This window comes from Camelus bactrianus, chromosome 15, assembly GCF_048773025.1.
Source record: "Camelus bactrianus isolate YW-2024 breed Bactrian camel chromosome 15, ASM4877302v1, whole genome shotgun sequence".
Lineage (NCBI taxonomy): Eukaryota > Metazoa > Chordata > Mammalia > Artiodactyla > Camelidae > Camelus > Camelus bactrianus.
The window spans coordinates 67,595,218-67,611,756 of NC_133553.1; the positions used below are offsets into that span (position 1 = coordinate 67,595,218).

The window sequence follows — 16,539 nt, forward strand, 5'->3', positions numbered from 1 at the left end:
TTACTCTAGGAGATGGATTGAAAAAAAACAGTCATGATTTATGTCAGAGTGTTTTGCCTATGTTTTCTGCTAAGAGTTTAGGAGTATCCAGTCTTAACATCTAGGTCTTCAAACCATTTTGAGTTTATTTTTGTATAAGTATATGGTGTTAGCAAATGCTCTAATTTCCTTCTTTTACAGGTAGCTGTACAGTCTTCACAGCACCACTGATTGAAGAGACTATCTATTTTCTATTGTATATTCTTGCCTCCTTTGTCATAGATTAATGGACCATAAGCGTGTGAGTTTATTTCTGGACTTTCTACCCTGTTCCATTGATCTATGTGTCTGTTTTTGTGCCAGTACCATACTGTTTTGATTACTATACCTTTGTAGTATAGTCTGAGTCAGGGAGTGTAATTCTTCCTGCTCCATTTTTTTCTCAAGATTGTTTTGGCTATTCAGGGTTTTCTGTGTTTCTATACAGGTTAAAATTTTTTTGTTCTGTTCTGTGAAAAAATGCCATTGGTAATTTGATAAGGATTGCATTGAATCTGTATAATGCCTTGGGTAGTATGGCCATTTTAACAATAGTGATTCTTCCAATCCAAGAACATGGTATATCTTTCCATCTGCTTGTGTCATCTTCAAATTCTTTCATCAGTGTCTTATAGTTTTCAGAGTACAGGTCTTTTGCCTCTTAGGTAGGCTTAGTGCTAGGTATTTTATTCTTTTTGATGCAATGGTAGATGGGATTGTTTCCTTAATTTCTCTTTCTGGTATTTCGTTGTTAGTGTAGAAATGCAACAGATTTCTGTATAATAATTTTGTATCTTGCAACTTTACCAAATTCATTGATGAGCTCTAGTAGTTTTCTGGTGGCATCTTTAGGATTTTCTATGCACAGATTCATGTCATCTGCAAACAGTGACAGTTTTACTTCTTTTCCAATTTGTACCCTTTTCATTTCTTTTTCTTCTCCAATTGCTGTGGCTAGGACTTACAAAACTATGTTGAACAAAAGTGCTAAGAGTGGGCATCCTTGTCTTGTTCTGATATTAGAGGAAATGCTTTGAGTTTTTCACATTGAGTATGATGTTTGCTATGGGTTTGTCATATATGGCCTCTATTATGTTGAGTTGTGTTCCCCATAAGACCACTTTCTGGAGAGTTTTTGTCATAAATAGATGTCAAACTTTATCAAAAGCTTTTTCTGCACCTATTGAGATGATCATATGGCTTTTACTCTTCAATTTGTTAATGTGCTGTATCACCCTGACTGATTTGTGGATATTGAAAAATCCTTGCATCCCTGGGATGAATCCAACTTGATTATGGTGTACGATCCTCTTAACACATTGATCGCCATGTCACCCAAATCCAGGTGAAGTTTTGTTTCCTCAGGGGTCCTGTCACCCAGGTATGGATGATACTTTCCTTCATCCAATTATTCAGGTTTTTACAAGTAATTTGCAACAGCTTTTGTCTGTAATACAAGTATCTAATAGTAACAACATATAAGTATATATACAGATAGAAAATATTTTTTTCTCTTCATTCAATTATGCAGGTTTTTACAAGTAATTTGTTTACAAGTAGCACCACAGTGTCCCAAACTATTTTGTTACCTGAATTTATTCCGTGCAGAATAATGACATTCAAAGAAGAAATAAAACTCTAAATAGGTTGAAAATTGAAAATGAGAAATTATTTTTTAAAAACAATTTCAATTACACTGGAAAAACAGAGATTAACGATAAGCACATATACTGCCAGTGCATTATACTGGGGTGACGTGTGAATTCGGGCCCCGCAGGAAACACACTCCATCCACAGTGGGTGACCAACTGTTAATGACCAGTGTTAATGTATTGTTGGAGTTGGTTTGCTAGTATTTTGTTGAAGAGTTCTGCGTCTACGTTAAGCAGTGATATTGGCCTGTAATTTTCTTTTCTGTGACATCTTTGGTTTTGGAATCAGAGTGTGAAGGTGGCCTCATAGAATGAGTTTGGAAGTGTTCCTTTCTCTGCAACTGTGGGGAATAGTTTCAGAAGGATAGGTGTTAACTCTTCTCTAAATGTTTGCTAGAATTCACCTGTGAAGCCATCTGGTCCTGGACTTTTGTTTGTTGGGAGTTTTTAAATTACTGATCCAGGGGAAGAACTGGTAATTGGTCTGTTCATATTTTTTATTTCTTTCTGGTTTAGTCTTGGGAGACTGTGCCTTTCTAAGAATTTGTCCATTTCTTCTAGGTTGGCATAAAATTGTTCACAGTAGCCTCTTAACGATCCTTTGTGTTTCTGTGGGGTCGTTGGTAACTTCTCCTTTTTCATTTGATTTTACTGATTTGGCCCTCTCCCTTTTTTTCTTGATGAGTCTGGCCCAAAGTTTATCACTTTTGTTTATCTTTTCAAAGAACCAGCTTTTAGTTTCATTGCTCTTTTCTATTTTTTTAAAAAATCTCTAGTTTATTTATTTCTGCTCTGATCTTTTATGATTTCATTTTTTCTACTAACTTTGGGTTTTGTTCTTTCTGTAGTTGCTTTAGGTTGTAAGGTTAGGTTGCTGACTTGAGATTTTTCTTGTTTCCTGAGGTTAAGCTTGTATTGCTATAACTTCCCTCTAAGAACTGCTTTTGCTGCCTCCCATAGGTTCTGGATGGTTGTGTTTTCATTTTCATTTGTCTGTAGGTATTTCTGGATTTCTTTGATTTCTTCAGTGATCCATTGGTTATTTAGTAGCATTTTGCTTAACCTCCATGGGTTCATGGTTTTTTGCAGTTTGTTTTTCCTTGTGTCTCTGCATTTAAAGGCAACCAACCAACTCTGCATTTAGTTCTTTTTTCTTAAATGTCTTACTTTCTGGCCTATTGTTAAGAGACCCTTCTAGGATACAGATGAACTCCTAGACCCTATACTAGGTCTGCAAGGATAGGCTGAAACCTTGTTCTAAAGGGTAACTTGACTGTCTCGGCCAGTGATTCTCAAAGGTGGTGCTAGGACTAGCATCCCCTAGAAATGAGAGGAATATAGGCCCTCGGGTCCCATCCCAGACCTGCTGGGTTGGAAAGTCTGGGGTGGGGCCCAGTGATCCATTTATTCACAAGCCTTCCAGGACACCTGATTCACGTTCAAGCTTGAGAACCACTGACCTAGAGTGGTGATTCTTGGGGGTAACCTCTGTCACACAGTAATGAGTCCAGTTCTCCCCAAACTCAGAGGATTCACTAGCACTGTGTGTGTTCTTCGTTTCTAGAGTAAACATTCAGTGAACTCCTAGAGGGCCCCCTTCCCAGTTAGAGGACACGTGGCTCTGTGCAGCACACCATTTTCAGAGATGGGTTTGAACATCTGACTCCAATTATCTATGATAAAGAGGACCTGGGTACTCAGAACATAAGAAACCCATTAATAAATTTGATAATATGTAAGACTGGTGTTTGATCTCTCCCTCTGTCCTCTAAATCTTTACCAGATAAGCTAAAGGCACCAATGTCTCCTTGATTTCAGTTTGCTTCCCCTCCTTGCCTTGGCCAACTCCTGGCAGTAGAGTGGTCCTGCAGGGGAAGTCTAGAGATAGAGGCAGCCTAGATCATTCTCAAACTAGACCCACAGCCAGGTGATTTTCAGCAGTCATTCATTCCCCTCCTTGTTCCAGAAGGAGCTTAAAAAGATGTCTGTGTGATGATAAAGAAAAGAAAAGAAAAGAAAAGAAAAGAAAAGAAAAGAAAAGAAAAGAAAAGAAAAGAAAAGAAAGAAAAGGAAAGAGAGGAAAAAAGAAAAGAAAAGAAAAGAAAAGAAAAGAAAAGAAAAGAAAAGAAAAGAAAAGAAAAGAAAAGAAAAGAAAAGAAAAGAAAAGGGATGAAGTCAGAGTAAAGGGGGAAGCAGACGGACATGATGCTGGTATGCAAAATGCCAACCGTGGGATCCTGTGCATATGTTCGAGAGATAAGCCTGCAGCATTTCATCACATGAGAAATCAAGGAAGCTAATGAAGACTCTTTAGGGTCATATCAAAGGACTCAGGAGTGAATCTAAACAGGTTCCCATGGGCCAAAGTTGAGAAATTATGTTCCTCCGAATGACGTACACAAAGCTGGCTCTAAGCTTACTAGCAGCCAACATAAAGATGGAAACACAATCTGTTACATGATTTACAAGGTCCTTAAGATAAAAATAATCCAGTTGCCGAGGAAAGACACAAGTATTCCTGGTCTTGAGAGGAATTCCTTCCTTGGATCAGTTTGTGAAGAATCTACACTTGGCTGTTATTTTTAAAGCAATGAGAAAAAAAAGAAAAGGACAAATCTCAACTTTATCATTATCTCTTAATCCTTGTTTAAAAACATATCTTCTATAATTAAAAGTTATTTAGAGAGCTGTCTAGAAATCTTGTGAAACTGTTACCAAGAAACAAACACTCAAAAACTGTCCCAGGTCAAACTTGTACATCTGACTCCCCTGCAGCCTTTGACCCATAAAACAATAGTGCCAAGATTGCTCACAAAAACCCCCGGCCAAAATAACGCTCGCTCCAACCTTGACACAGCAACACATATGCATGGGGGCACATGCGGGCGGGCATGGACAACACAAACACTGTTTAAAATGCTTCACTCTCACCAACAGTGTACTAGGGTTCCCCTTTCTCCACATCCTGGCCAACATTTGTTATTTGTAGATTGTGGTGATTCTCATGGACTCAGAGGTGCCCTTTCAATAGGGCTTGAATTTACAGATGGGGTCTTTGATCAAATGCTTTTCTGATGGGGTACTTTGAATATAAACGTTTCCAGATGGTACTGGGTGATTAAGAGTATTTACAGCAGATCACTGTCCTCTATTCACCTTACCTTTTATTCATTTGAGGGTGCCAACAGTCATTAAGTTCAAAATTATGTTCCCTGCTATATTAATGACAGTATTAGTTTGACTACCCGGGTCAAATGAAATCTGGTCCCCAGATCTGTGGAAATTCTAAGCTACTCAGCCTTCCACACATCTGTATGTATATGTGTGAACAAACACATTTATAGCTACACGATCTGTGCCTTTACTATTAAAATACTAATGCTTGTTATGAAAATGTAGTCAGTACATGTGGATATGATGTACATGCCCTGCATGTAGTTCTTACTAGTAAACACTACGTGCTTTCCGGACATCAATTCAGTCTATTCTCACAACTTTCCTCCAGTCTAGGTACCTGTATCATCTCCGTTTTACAGACAAGAAAACTGAGTCACAGAGAAGTGAAGCAACTTGCCAAAGGACTCAGGGGTGATTGGAAGGGCCGGCGTTAGACCTTAGCCTAGTTCTGGCGTCCATATGTTCTCAACCACCAAGCTATTTTATCTCTCTATTCTCTGGAACCCATAGTATTTAATGACTGCTGTGAACATGTACATAGATTTTAAAGTATCTATGTATACAAACAGCTTCAGAAAACCGAAAGAGCTGTTAAGTCAAAGCTCTACAGTCCGGAGTTTGAGCTGGAAGTGCCAGCATCAACTCATGATGTATTTGATGTATTTAATCACTAAACAATAACAAAAATAAAAAACCTACACATACGTCTTGGCTGTTTCTACTGAAATGGCCTAGAACAACGAAGACCCCAGTAGCAGTGAGCGCCCCTAGCACCCAGAGCCTGTTTTTTCCCCCAGTAAAAGGAACCAGGACTTCTTGGATAAATGTACAATGTGAGCCCAGAACACCTTGTCATATGAGGAATTAAGAACTCCTAGGATCATGTCGAAAGACTCAGGAGACCATCTGAATCGGTGCCGACTGGCCAAAGATGAGACATTACATTCCTCCTAGTAGAGGTGTTTTGAAAGAAAGAAGAAACAATCTGATTCTGATCAAGCCTTTAGATTGAACACCAGTTTGCAGGACACAGGGCAGAAGAAAAGGTGAAACGACACCACAGTAAAGGCAGCAGCCAAACTCAGACCGTGGGAAGTTGTATAGGACACATAACTGTTTAACTCCGTTCCTTCCGTAAAAAAATTTTTCAAGAGAGAGCGAAAAGGAGCTATATAGAGGGCAGACCTATATACAGAAAGAAACCCAGAGCACTGGGGGTGAAAATCCTGCATTCAACTCCTCACAGTTTGTACATCAGGGGTTCCCTTCTGTAAATTGTCAATGAAAACGAGAGATGCTCAAAATCCATGGTCTATTAGCACCTTGCCCACTTCTCCCTGGACATCACTCACCGCTCCTCCATGAGTTCCCGGATAGAGGCGACTGTGGGGCCAGATCCCAGATGAGTATAATATGGACCTTCATCTTTCTCCACTATTTGTTCTGCAGAAACACAGAGTAAACATTATCTGGAGACACCAATTTATCAGCATTCATTTAGAAAGGCAAACCACCAACTGGAAAAGTAATGGCACGTTACAAAACAGGAAATTCAAATGGCTTATAATAAACATGCGAAAATGTGTTCAACCCATTAGAAATCAGGAAATACAAATTAAAATCACAATGAAACACCATCACACACGGACCAAACTGGCAAAAAATTTAAAATCTGATAAAACTATGCGTTGTCAAGACTGTAGTCTAACCACTTTGGAAGTCAGTTTATCATGATACATATTCTAGACCAGGGTCAGCAAACCGCTCCACTCCTAGGTACATAGCCGAATGGACAGAAAACAAAGACTCAAACGGCACCTGGATGCAATGTTCACTGCAGCATAATTCACAGAGCCAAAAGGCGAAAACAACACAGCTGTCCACCAACAGATGAACAAAATGTGGTATATCCATACAATGAAACATTACTTGATCAGAAAAAAAGAATAAAGTTCCGATACATACTGCAACACGGATGAACCTGGAAAACTGCAGGCTGAGTGAAACAAGCCACACATACAAGGACAAATATTATACTTTTCTACTTTTATGAAATACCTAGAATAGGCAAATTCAATGAGATAAATATTAGATTAGAGGTTACCAGGAGCTGGGAGGAGTGAGGAATAGGGAGTTATTGCTTAATGGGTACACAGTTTCTGTTCAGGGTGTTGAAAAAGTTTTAGAAATAGTGGTGATGGTTGCACCATACTGTGAATGCCACTAAACTGTACACTCTATAATGGTTAAGATGGCAAATTTTACCACAACCTGAAAAAAAAAAAAAGGAATGGAGTCCTGATACATGCTACAGTGTGAGTGAACCTTCAGAAACACTGTGAAGAAAAAAAAAAAAAAGCCAGGTACAAAGTATCACGTATCACAGGATTCCATCCATATAAAATATCCAGAATAGGTAAATCCAGAGAGACAGAAAACAGATTATGGTTGCCAGAGGCTAGGAGGAGGGAAGAATGGAAAGTCATTACTTAATGGGGACAGGGTTCTATTTTGGAGTGAGGAATGTGTTTTAAATCTAGATAGAGATGATTATTTCACAACATTGTGAATGTACTAAATGTCATTGAACTGTTCATTTTAAAATTAATAGTTTTATTTTATTGAAGTTCACCACAATTTAAAAAAAAAGGAACAAGCTACTGATTCACAGAGCAACATGGATGAATTTTAAATGAATTTTTCTAAGTGAAAGAAACGAGACTGTTAAGTGTGTAACAGTAACTCTGGAAAACAGTACTTTGGATACTGTAAGGCTATAAACAAAAAGAACTTCACACAAATACTGTTCCACGGCGGGTAAGTTCATTTCCCATCTGGAGAGATATACAACTAAGTGCAATGTGGTGTCATGCAATAGGTCCTAGAACGGAAGGACGTTAGTGGAAAAACTGATGAAATCCAAAGAGTCTATAGTTAATAGTATTGTACTAATGTTAACGTCTTAGTTTGAAATGTACTGTAATCATTTAAGACATTGATACTAGGGGATGTGGGGTAACAAGTATACATGAAATCTGTACCAATTCTGCAACTCTTCTATGAACATAAAATTATTTCAAAATAAAAAGTTTAAAAAAACTAACAAACAGAACCAAAAAACTATGTAAAGGACCCTAAATTGCTGATCCTGTCCTAGAAGAAATCTTCGTCACATACATCAAGACATGTACAAGGATTTTTACAGCAACATTATTAGCAGTAGTCAAAAATGGAAACAACTTATAAATCCAGCAACAGTGGAAAGGATAATAAAACGTAACAGAGCCATGTAACAGCGTATGTTCACAGCAGTGAGACCTGTCAAGGCGCTGCACGGCCGGATACCACACCGCCACCGTGAGTGAAACAGACACCGCACACAGCAAATACACTAAGATTACACTCAAATAATACTTAAAACCAGGCTCAATTAAACTATAGTGTCTAGAGATCCATACACAGGTGGTGAAATTACTAGGCTGAAATATAAAATTCCAGATATTCAATGATTTTTTTACACAAAAAATGGCCATTTCATATGGTTCAACCTTAACTGAAAGAAAAACAAGGAAATCATTGCCACAAGTCAAGAGCATGGTTGCCTCTGGGGGATGGGAGACGGCTGTGACTGGGACAGGTACACATGGGACTTCTGGGGAACTGGAAACGGCCTCCTTCTTAATCTAGGTGGGTGGTTACGCATGTGTTCATTTTATAATTTTCATTAAACTGTACTTGCCTATATATGGAACTCACAATTTTTAAAACATAAAAAAAAAAATTAATGTCATACCTATTCTATGCAGAACACTACGCTCAGCTTTGCGGGGAGAGCAGGACAGGATAACAGCTGCTCGGGCCTTTAAAGCGTTTATGGCCTAGCTGGGGAGGTAAGACCCCCACACAAGAAGACATGTTGACGGGGAAAGGGTAATTTTTCAAACCATGGTGTTGGAATAACTGGGGGAAAATTTCATCCATACTTCATACCTTACCCCCAAATACATTCCAAATGGCTGAAAGATTTAAATCCAAAAAATTCAAACTATACAAGTTCTAGAAGAAAAACAATGAATGCGTTTTAAAAAAAATAATCATGGAAGTGGGAAGGCCTTCTCTAAGTATAACATGAAATTCTGGAGCTAACATGCACACACCAAAATGCCAACAAGTTTAACCAAAGAAAAATGGATAGTAATAACTTCCGAAAGTCAAGCGCCACACTGGGGAGCAATATCTGGAACTCGGGCAAAAGGCTGCTTTTCTTTAAAATACCAAGAGCTCCTACAGTTAAAGATGGTCAACAACACAAAAGAAAAATGTAAAAAATATATAAAAATTGGTTCTTTGAAAGGGAAATGAAAATGGCTCAAACATACGTAAAGGACCAGTTTTACCTTTCAGATGAGTCACCATCAAAGGCTGATAACGCCTCGCGTTGGTGGGCGTGCAGGAAGGTGATTTAGCAATACGTTAAAATGACAAGTGGCCAATCCGTCTGACTCAGCAATTTCAAAGAATGCCAAGTTCTTCTAAGAATTTATTTCCAGGAATTTGGATATACTTGCATACATACAAAATGATATGTATATACAAGCATATTCACTGTATCATTTATAATGGAAAAATGTTAGAGGCCTAAATGTCCACAACACGTTAGGTGTTATAAACACATGATACCCAGGGGTGGGATTGCTGGATCATAGGGTAAGTCTATTCCTAGTCTTTTGAGGAATCTCCATACTGTTTTCCACAGTGGCTGCACCAACCTGCATTCCCACCAGCAGCGTAGGAGGGTCTGATCACGCCACTTCTCACCGATGACTCCACGCTAGACACATTTCAGAGCACAGTCCACAAGGCCCCCGTGAGCCATCTTATGCACACCTCCAAGCCTCGCATCCTGCAACAGCCACCACAGCTTCTTCTACATAACCATTCAAGGAATTAGGCAGCTCCAGATTTACTGATTAAAAAATGACCTCCCAGGTATTCTAAGTGGGAAGACAAGCAAATTTCAGTATAGCGTGTATACTATGCTAGCATCCACACACAATCACACGTACATCACTACAGACACACACACGTGCAAGTATAAAGATGTGTATGTCATTACCCACGCTAAGAGTCAATGTAAGAGCAAGTTTGTGAAAATGAGTTCAGTTGTGTTTCTGGTTTCAAATGAACAAACAAAAGGTTGGCAACGGCGTGTGCAGTCCAGCAGATGAGCTGATGGAAGTTGGCTACCACCTACGGCTTCCACTCACGGGGACTCTTCATGCCCCTGAATTACTGCCATGGTCTCCTAACTGGCCTCAGCCCTCCTAGGTCATCCGACCCAACACCAGCAGTTATGCTCCCCAAATAGAAATCTGATCACGCCACTGCTCACCGACGACTCCACGCTAGACAGGACACACACTTCAGAGCACAGCCCACAAGGGCCCCCTGAGCCATCTTTGCACATCTCCCAGCCTCGCATCCTGCAACAGCCACCACAGCTCCTTCTACATAACCATGCAATACCCCTGTGTCTTGAAACACGTTATCTCATTGACAACAGTGCCTTCCTCTATCTCTTTCTTTGGAAAAAGACAGGTATGAAGACCTAATTTAAATGCCATCTTTTCTGTGAAACCCTAATGGACTTCTCCTTTTCGCCCTGGACTCCCAGAGTACCTTGCAGCAGCAACAACATCAAGGCGTGTATCAATTGTGTATTGTTAACATGTCACAGCAGAATGAACACGGTTTTGCGGACAGAGACCTGGGCAACTGTGACTCGTTATTTTCCCAGCCTCTCTGTAATCCTCACACCTTCTTGTGTAAAATACGTGAAGGGCTCAGTGCAGCATTTGGTGCATAAGGTGAACTCTGTATGTAGTTGCTGTCCAGGCTCTGCCAACCAAATTGTCTGACTGTGACCAAGCGGCACAAGCCTTATGAGCCTCAGAGCAGCTAAAGGAATGTTTCTACATTACAGAACCGTTGAGAATGAGATGAGATGGAAGGTACCTAGCACAGGTTTCAGCCCACCCATGCTTAAATGTTTCATGAGTGAACAAGTATTTTCAACTAAAGGATTAAAAATCACTTGCTCCAAATATACACTATTTTGAGCCACAAAACAGAGGTTACAGAAGGATGGTTGTGAAGTGGGGGGGCGGGGAGGAGGAGACCAAGGTATGAAGAGGGAAAGAGAACATGAGAACATGGGTGCTGGAGGTAGTGGTCTGAAGGCTCTTTACAGGCACTAGGATACTACAGAAAACAGAATATAAGAATATGCCAGGATGTTCTGGGCTCTATTCCAGTTTCTACTGCCTGGAGAAAAGTCAAAGTTATAGACTGACTGCAGAGTCTTACCCTGGAACTAGAATATAACGTACTTTTTGGCGATAATCTTCTGCCCCGAATCAGAAAAAACTCAAAACTTACACAGTTAAGGGCAGAGACAGGGGACTTTCAAGAAGAAAATCATGGCAACTCCATTCCAGAAGCTAGGAAAAAAAGATATGAAGATCCTAAACCAAGCTAACCTGGAAATTAGATGGTCAGGTTCTGCCAGGAAGGCCACCAACAAACACAAAGGGCAGATGCAGCTCCAAGTGCCAAACAAAGCCAAGGCCACTACCCCTCTTCTCACAGTTTATCAGGCAGCCAAGGAGTCATTTAGAAGTCCTGTTTCTTTTAATTACATCCCTTTCCTTGAATATATATCTTCATGTATACATTCCTTTCCCCGATTAGATGTCTGTATGGGGCAGAGGATATTCTGTGGGAAGAAATTGGGCTTACAACCAAGTATGCCTAGTTATGAAACCAGTATACATTCCCTAATTTAATTCTCCTAATTAACATATGTATTTCCATACACATGAGGAGATACATACACATCACCACAGTATGCACCCTCATCTGATTTACATACACACGTACCTTCTGTGTGGCAATGGACTTGTACTTAGTTGCAGTGCCAGACAGGCGGCAATACTTTGCAAGGTTGGGGTAAGGGTCTACGGAATACAGCACATGCTCTGATTCAGTGACAAAGACGTGCTTCTGTTTTCCCATCATGAAATAAGGTTTATTAACATTCTCGGTGCTGTTTAGTGCTATGAATCAAATTTAACGGATGAGTTTACCCTATTTATATTGATTACTGTAACACAAGCATGGTCTTCTGCCATTTTATGTTTTCTATGTTAGTGTTTCCTTGTTTTCTTTTAAAAACTATTTTATTACAGGTTTTGTATAGTGTGAATGAGTTATGGTCACAGTCACTTAGACTTTACATTTGAATAATTTAGTGTTCACTGCCAGCCCCTCCACACCACAGCTTCTCCAATCTGTTTCTTATTTGATTCATCTCCAGAAAATTTGAGTTCGAGCGTATTTGGCAATGTTTTTTTATGAAGCCTTTACACATGAATGGCAACTTTACTGGGCACAGAATTCTTAGGTCAAACTTTTTATCTCAGTATTCTGAGAACTGCAATATATATATGTATCCGACCAAGAACTCATATTCAGAATAAAGAGCACTTACTGATCAATAGGAAGAAAACAGAAACACGACAGAGAAACGGGCAAATGGCTTGAGCAGGCACTCTACGAAAGAGACACACGAAAAGGTACTTGATCTCATTAGTCACCAGGGAAATGCAAAGCCAAGCCCCAATGAGATACAATTATACACCCACCACAGTGGCAGAAAGCCTGCTGACGTTCTACGCTGGTTTCGAGGTGGAGTGCTGCTGGTGGGGGTTTAAACTGCTACAACCACTTTGGAAAAGGGATAGTACTAGTAAGCACACACAATTTCATCCCTAGGTATATCTCCAACAAAAACATGTAAGTGCGTACATCCATGTGCCAAGACATGCATATAAGAACATCTTACATCAGCTATAACCCTAACTGGGAAACAGTGTAAAAGACTGTCGACAATCTAATGGACAAATGGTAGTATGTTCATAAAATGGAATACTGTGTGTACAGCAGTGAGGATGGATGGACTCCAGGCACTGCTATACACACATGCATGAACCTCACCAACACAACATCGAGCAAAAGGAGCCAGAATTCAAAACAACACTTACAGACAAAGTTCAGGAAGAGGCAAAACTGATCCATGTGGCTAGAAGTTAGAACAGTAGCTACCCTAGGACAGGAGCCAGCAGACTTTACGTAAAGGGCCAGATGGCAAGCATTTAAGGCTGTGCGAGGCATGCAGTCTCTGTGTTACTACACTCGTCTTCTGACGTGGTGCACCAGCAGCCACAGACTGCACACACACAAACGCGCACGACTGTGTTTCAGTAACACTTCGTGGACGTTGAAATCTGAACGTCATATAATTTTTATGAGTCATAAAATACCATTCTTTTGATTTTGTTAAAAACACACAAAAAAACTGTTTGGGGCTCACATATGTTGGTCAGATTTGGTCTGCCGGCCATAGTTTGCGTTAGGGGGTCAGGTGTAAGTGACCAGGTTGGGGCACAAGTAGGCTTCTGACATGCTGGTAAAGTTCCATCTCTTCATCTAGATGTGGTTACAGAAGTACGTGCCTTTTGTTAAACTGTACAGGCATACCTCATTTTATTGTACTTTGCAGAGACTGCGTTTTCCTTTTTTTTTTTTTTTTACAAATTGAAGGTTTGTGGCAACCCTGTCATTTTTCCAATAGCATTTGATTCATTTCCATCTCTGTGTCACATCTCAGTAATTCTCACAATATTTCAAACTTTTTCATTATTACTATATTTCTTATGGTGATCAGTGATCTTTGATATTACTACTGCAAAAAGATTACAACTCACTGAAGGCTCAGATGATGGTTAACATTTTTTTAGCAATAACGTATTTTTAATTAAGGCATGTACATTGTTCTTTTAGACATAATTCTATCGCACACTAAATAGACTACAGTATGGTGTACACATACCTTTTACACACAGTGGGAAACCAAAAAATCCATGCAACTCGCTTTAATGTGATATTTACTTTACCGCAGTGGTCTGGAACCGGAACCGCAATGTCTCTGAGGTATGCCTGTATTGAGCAGTACACTTAAGACCTACAAACCTTCCTATGTGTGTGTTCCAATTAAAAGAATTTTTTTACATCAATATTAAAGTCTAATTTATTCTATGAAGAATAAATGACCAAAATTACATCCAAACCATAGAAAAGAATTTTTAAGTATATTTTTAAAAGTAAAAAAAAAAAAAAAAAAGTTTATGTGTGACCAACTTAATTTTCAGTTAATTTATTTGTAGGCAATTCTTCATCCTTAAAATTCAGTAAGTTCGTCTGGAACATTACTTGTTGATTTTTATTCATTTTTTTCATTTCAAAACGTTTTCTATTTTATCGTTGACTCTTGCCTTTGTTCAATTTATTCCACCACCAGCGAATGTCCCAGCATTCCCGCCAGAACGCATCGGCGTGGAGAACCCCTCCTGTCTCTCTTCTGTGCCCCTTATCCCCACTCTGCTTATGTTCATTTCTATATTCTTCCCCTGTTCTGGAGGGATCTTTCAAGCCGGTCCCTCTCCCTCACTGGAACTCTTCTCTGTAACTCTGATTCTGCCCTCCACAGCTTCTCGAGCGCTGTGAGTGCTTTGTGAAGGGCACGCTTCCCCTGCAGTTTAATCCATAACTCTCGTGACCTCTTCGTAACCTTAGTCTAGCTCCTCATCTTTCATTTCTGGTTTCACAGTGAGCATTTCAGTCCACGTCCTTGAAGGGATAAATCAGTTGTTCAAATTCTTCTTGTATTTCCTAATGTAAGTCTTCATTTTGAATGTTACATTTAATGCCTCCACTTTCCCCCACAGAATTTGAATGGGCTGCATGTTGGATTTTTTGTTTGCTGGTTAATTAATCTTTCAGAGGAAGAAGTTTATCTCCAGGCTTTCTCCCCCTGGGCACTACTGACAACTTGGGCTAGACAATTCTCCACTGGGGAGCAGGGTGCTGTTCTGTGCAGTGCGGCATGTTCAGCAGTGTCCCTGGCCTCTGTCCACTAGGTGCCAGTAGAACCACACTGGTGGTGATGACCAAAAATGTCCTCAGACTCCGCCAAATGTCCCCTGGGGGGAAGAGCGGTGAAGGCCCCCAGCTGAAAGCCACTCGTCTAGACTAGTTTGTCCAAAAGTAGAATGGGTAGGATCTCCTCGTTATTCTGCTTACCTGGGCATGGCTCAAATCCTTCCCATAGGAATTAAGCTTAAGAGAATTAGATGTTGTCAAGTTTCAATTATTAGTTCAGAAGCCCAGAAGCCTGAATGGGTATGGGAGGAACTGGGCCTGGCTGGGGACAGTGGCAACTGGAAATTTCATCTCCATGCCTTCTGTTTGTTAGGGCCAGTGCCTCTCAATCTGTGTGCGTGCGTGCATGTGTACACGTGTGTGTGAGTGCATATGCGTGTGTGTGGAGGGTTGGGTTTTACTCCGTCCTGATGCTAAGATTTTGGTTTATTTCCTCATATGGGAGTGGGCTGGTCACTCTGATAAGACATCAAGTTAAAATAAAGCCCCATGGTTTGGTTGGTTCAGCAAATATTTTTCTTTGCACAATAGCCTTTGTTTGGTGCTGTTGGCCCTCAGCTACAAAGCTGGCTCCTAAGATATGGTTTCCCATCTCTCCAGCCCTCTCTCCTCACCCCAGACCTTATCCCCATCAGAAGCTGGAGCAGAGGAGGAAAAGGAGCCTGTTTGCATTCCCAGCTTCCCAGAGTGCACTGCCTTCCAGATGGGTGGTCTCCAGCCCACGTCTCCAAGCTGTGGGGTCTTTCTGAGCCTCCACTATTGTTTCTCCCCCACTGGAGTTGTATGCCCCACGTTATCCTTTATTCCAATTCAAACTGACCTTAAACTGGCAGGTAGCCCTTGGAATTCATAGTTTAAGATTAGGGCAATTTCCAAATTTCAGTTGATGAAATTTTCTCTTCCCTTTTTGTTTCTCTTGGTTCCTTTCACCAGGTTTTAGGAAAGGAGGATTTTGCTAACTTGCTATTAAGTCACTTTTCCTTTTAGTCCCCAGTGTAATATTTTTTCCTTCTCCACAGAGGCCAAGGGACAGGGCAAAGAAACGGCTCAATTCTTCTTAAAGTAAAATCTGTTCTATGTTTTGCTTTGAGCAGTGGGAGAAGTGACTTTTTTCCTGAAATACAGAGTAGAAAGCTCTGGGGTAGAGCTCAGGAGAGTAAAATCCAATTTTTGAGAAAATGCTGGCTTATGTGGCTCTAAGTGACTTTTTTTTTTGCCCTGTGCACTTAATTTTACACTCATTAAAACAGAAAACTATGCTCTGTTCCACCTCTGCACTAGGCTGGAGAGAGAATGAAATGTATCTTTTGCGATATCAGCAAGAGATACTAAACACAAGAAACGACTCACTAATGCCTAGCAGAAAGAGGGGTCCTGAATTTCTAAATGAATCTTCCACCTTCCCCACCTCCGCCTGTCTGCGCGGAGACCAGGGCACCCACGCTTTCCTCATAGCCAGTACAGACGCAGGTGGAGGCATTTTTTCTTTATGACATTGACACAGAAAGATGGTTGATAACTGGCATATAATTAATGCATAGGCGTCAAGATCACACAAAGATTTTACTGCACCCATCTTTTTCTAAACAAGCGTATGTAACGTCTCAGTTTCCTGATGTAATTTTAGTGAACT

The 16,539-nt window shown here is 40.2% G+C and overlaps 1 protein-coding gene across 8 annotated transcripts in view; it reads right to left on the reverse strand.

The window, feature by feature from the left end:
- The window catches only part of TET3 (tet methylcytosine dioxygenase 3), a 100,744-nt gene that overhangs the window by 26,755 nt on the left and 57,450 nt on the right, over positions 1–16,539 (reverse strand). For all 8 annotated transcript variants that reach the window (XM_074341351.1, XM_074341352.1, XM_074341354.1 and 5 more), the window contains one exon: positions 6,200–6,290. In XM_074341351.1, the coding sequence (XP_074197452.1) occupies positions 6,200–6,290 (91 nt within the window). The remainder of the gene's footprint in view (positions 1–6,199; positions 6,291–16,539) is intronic.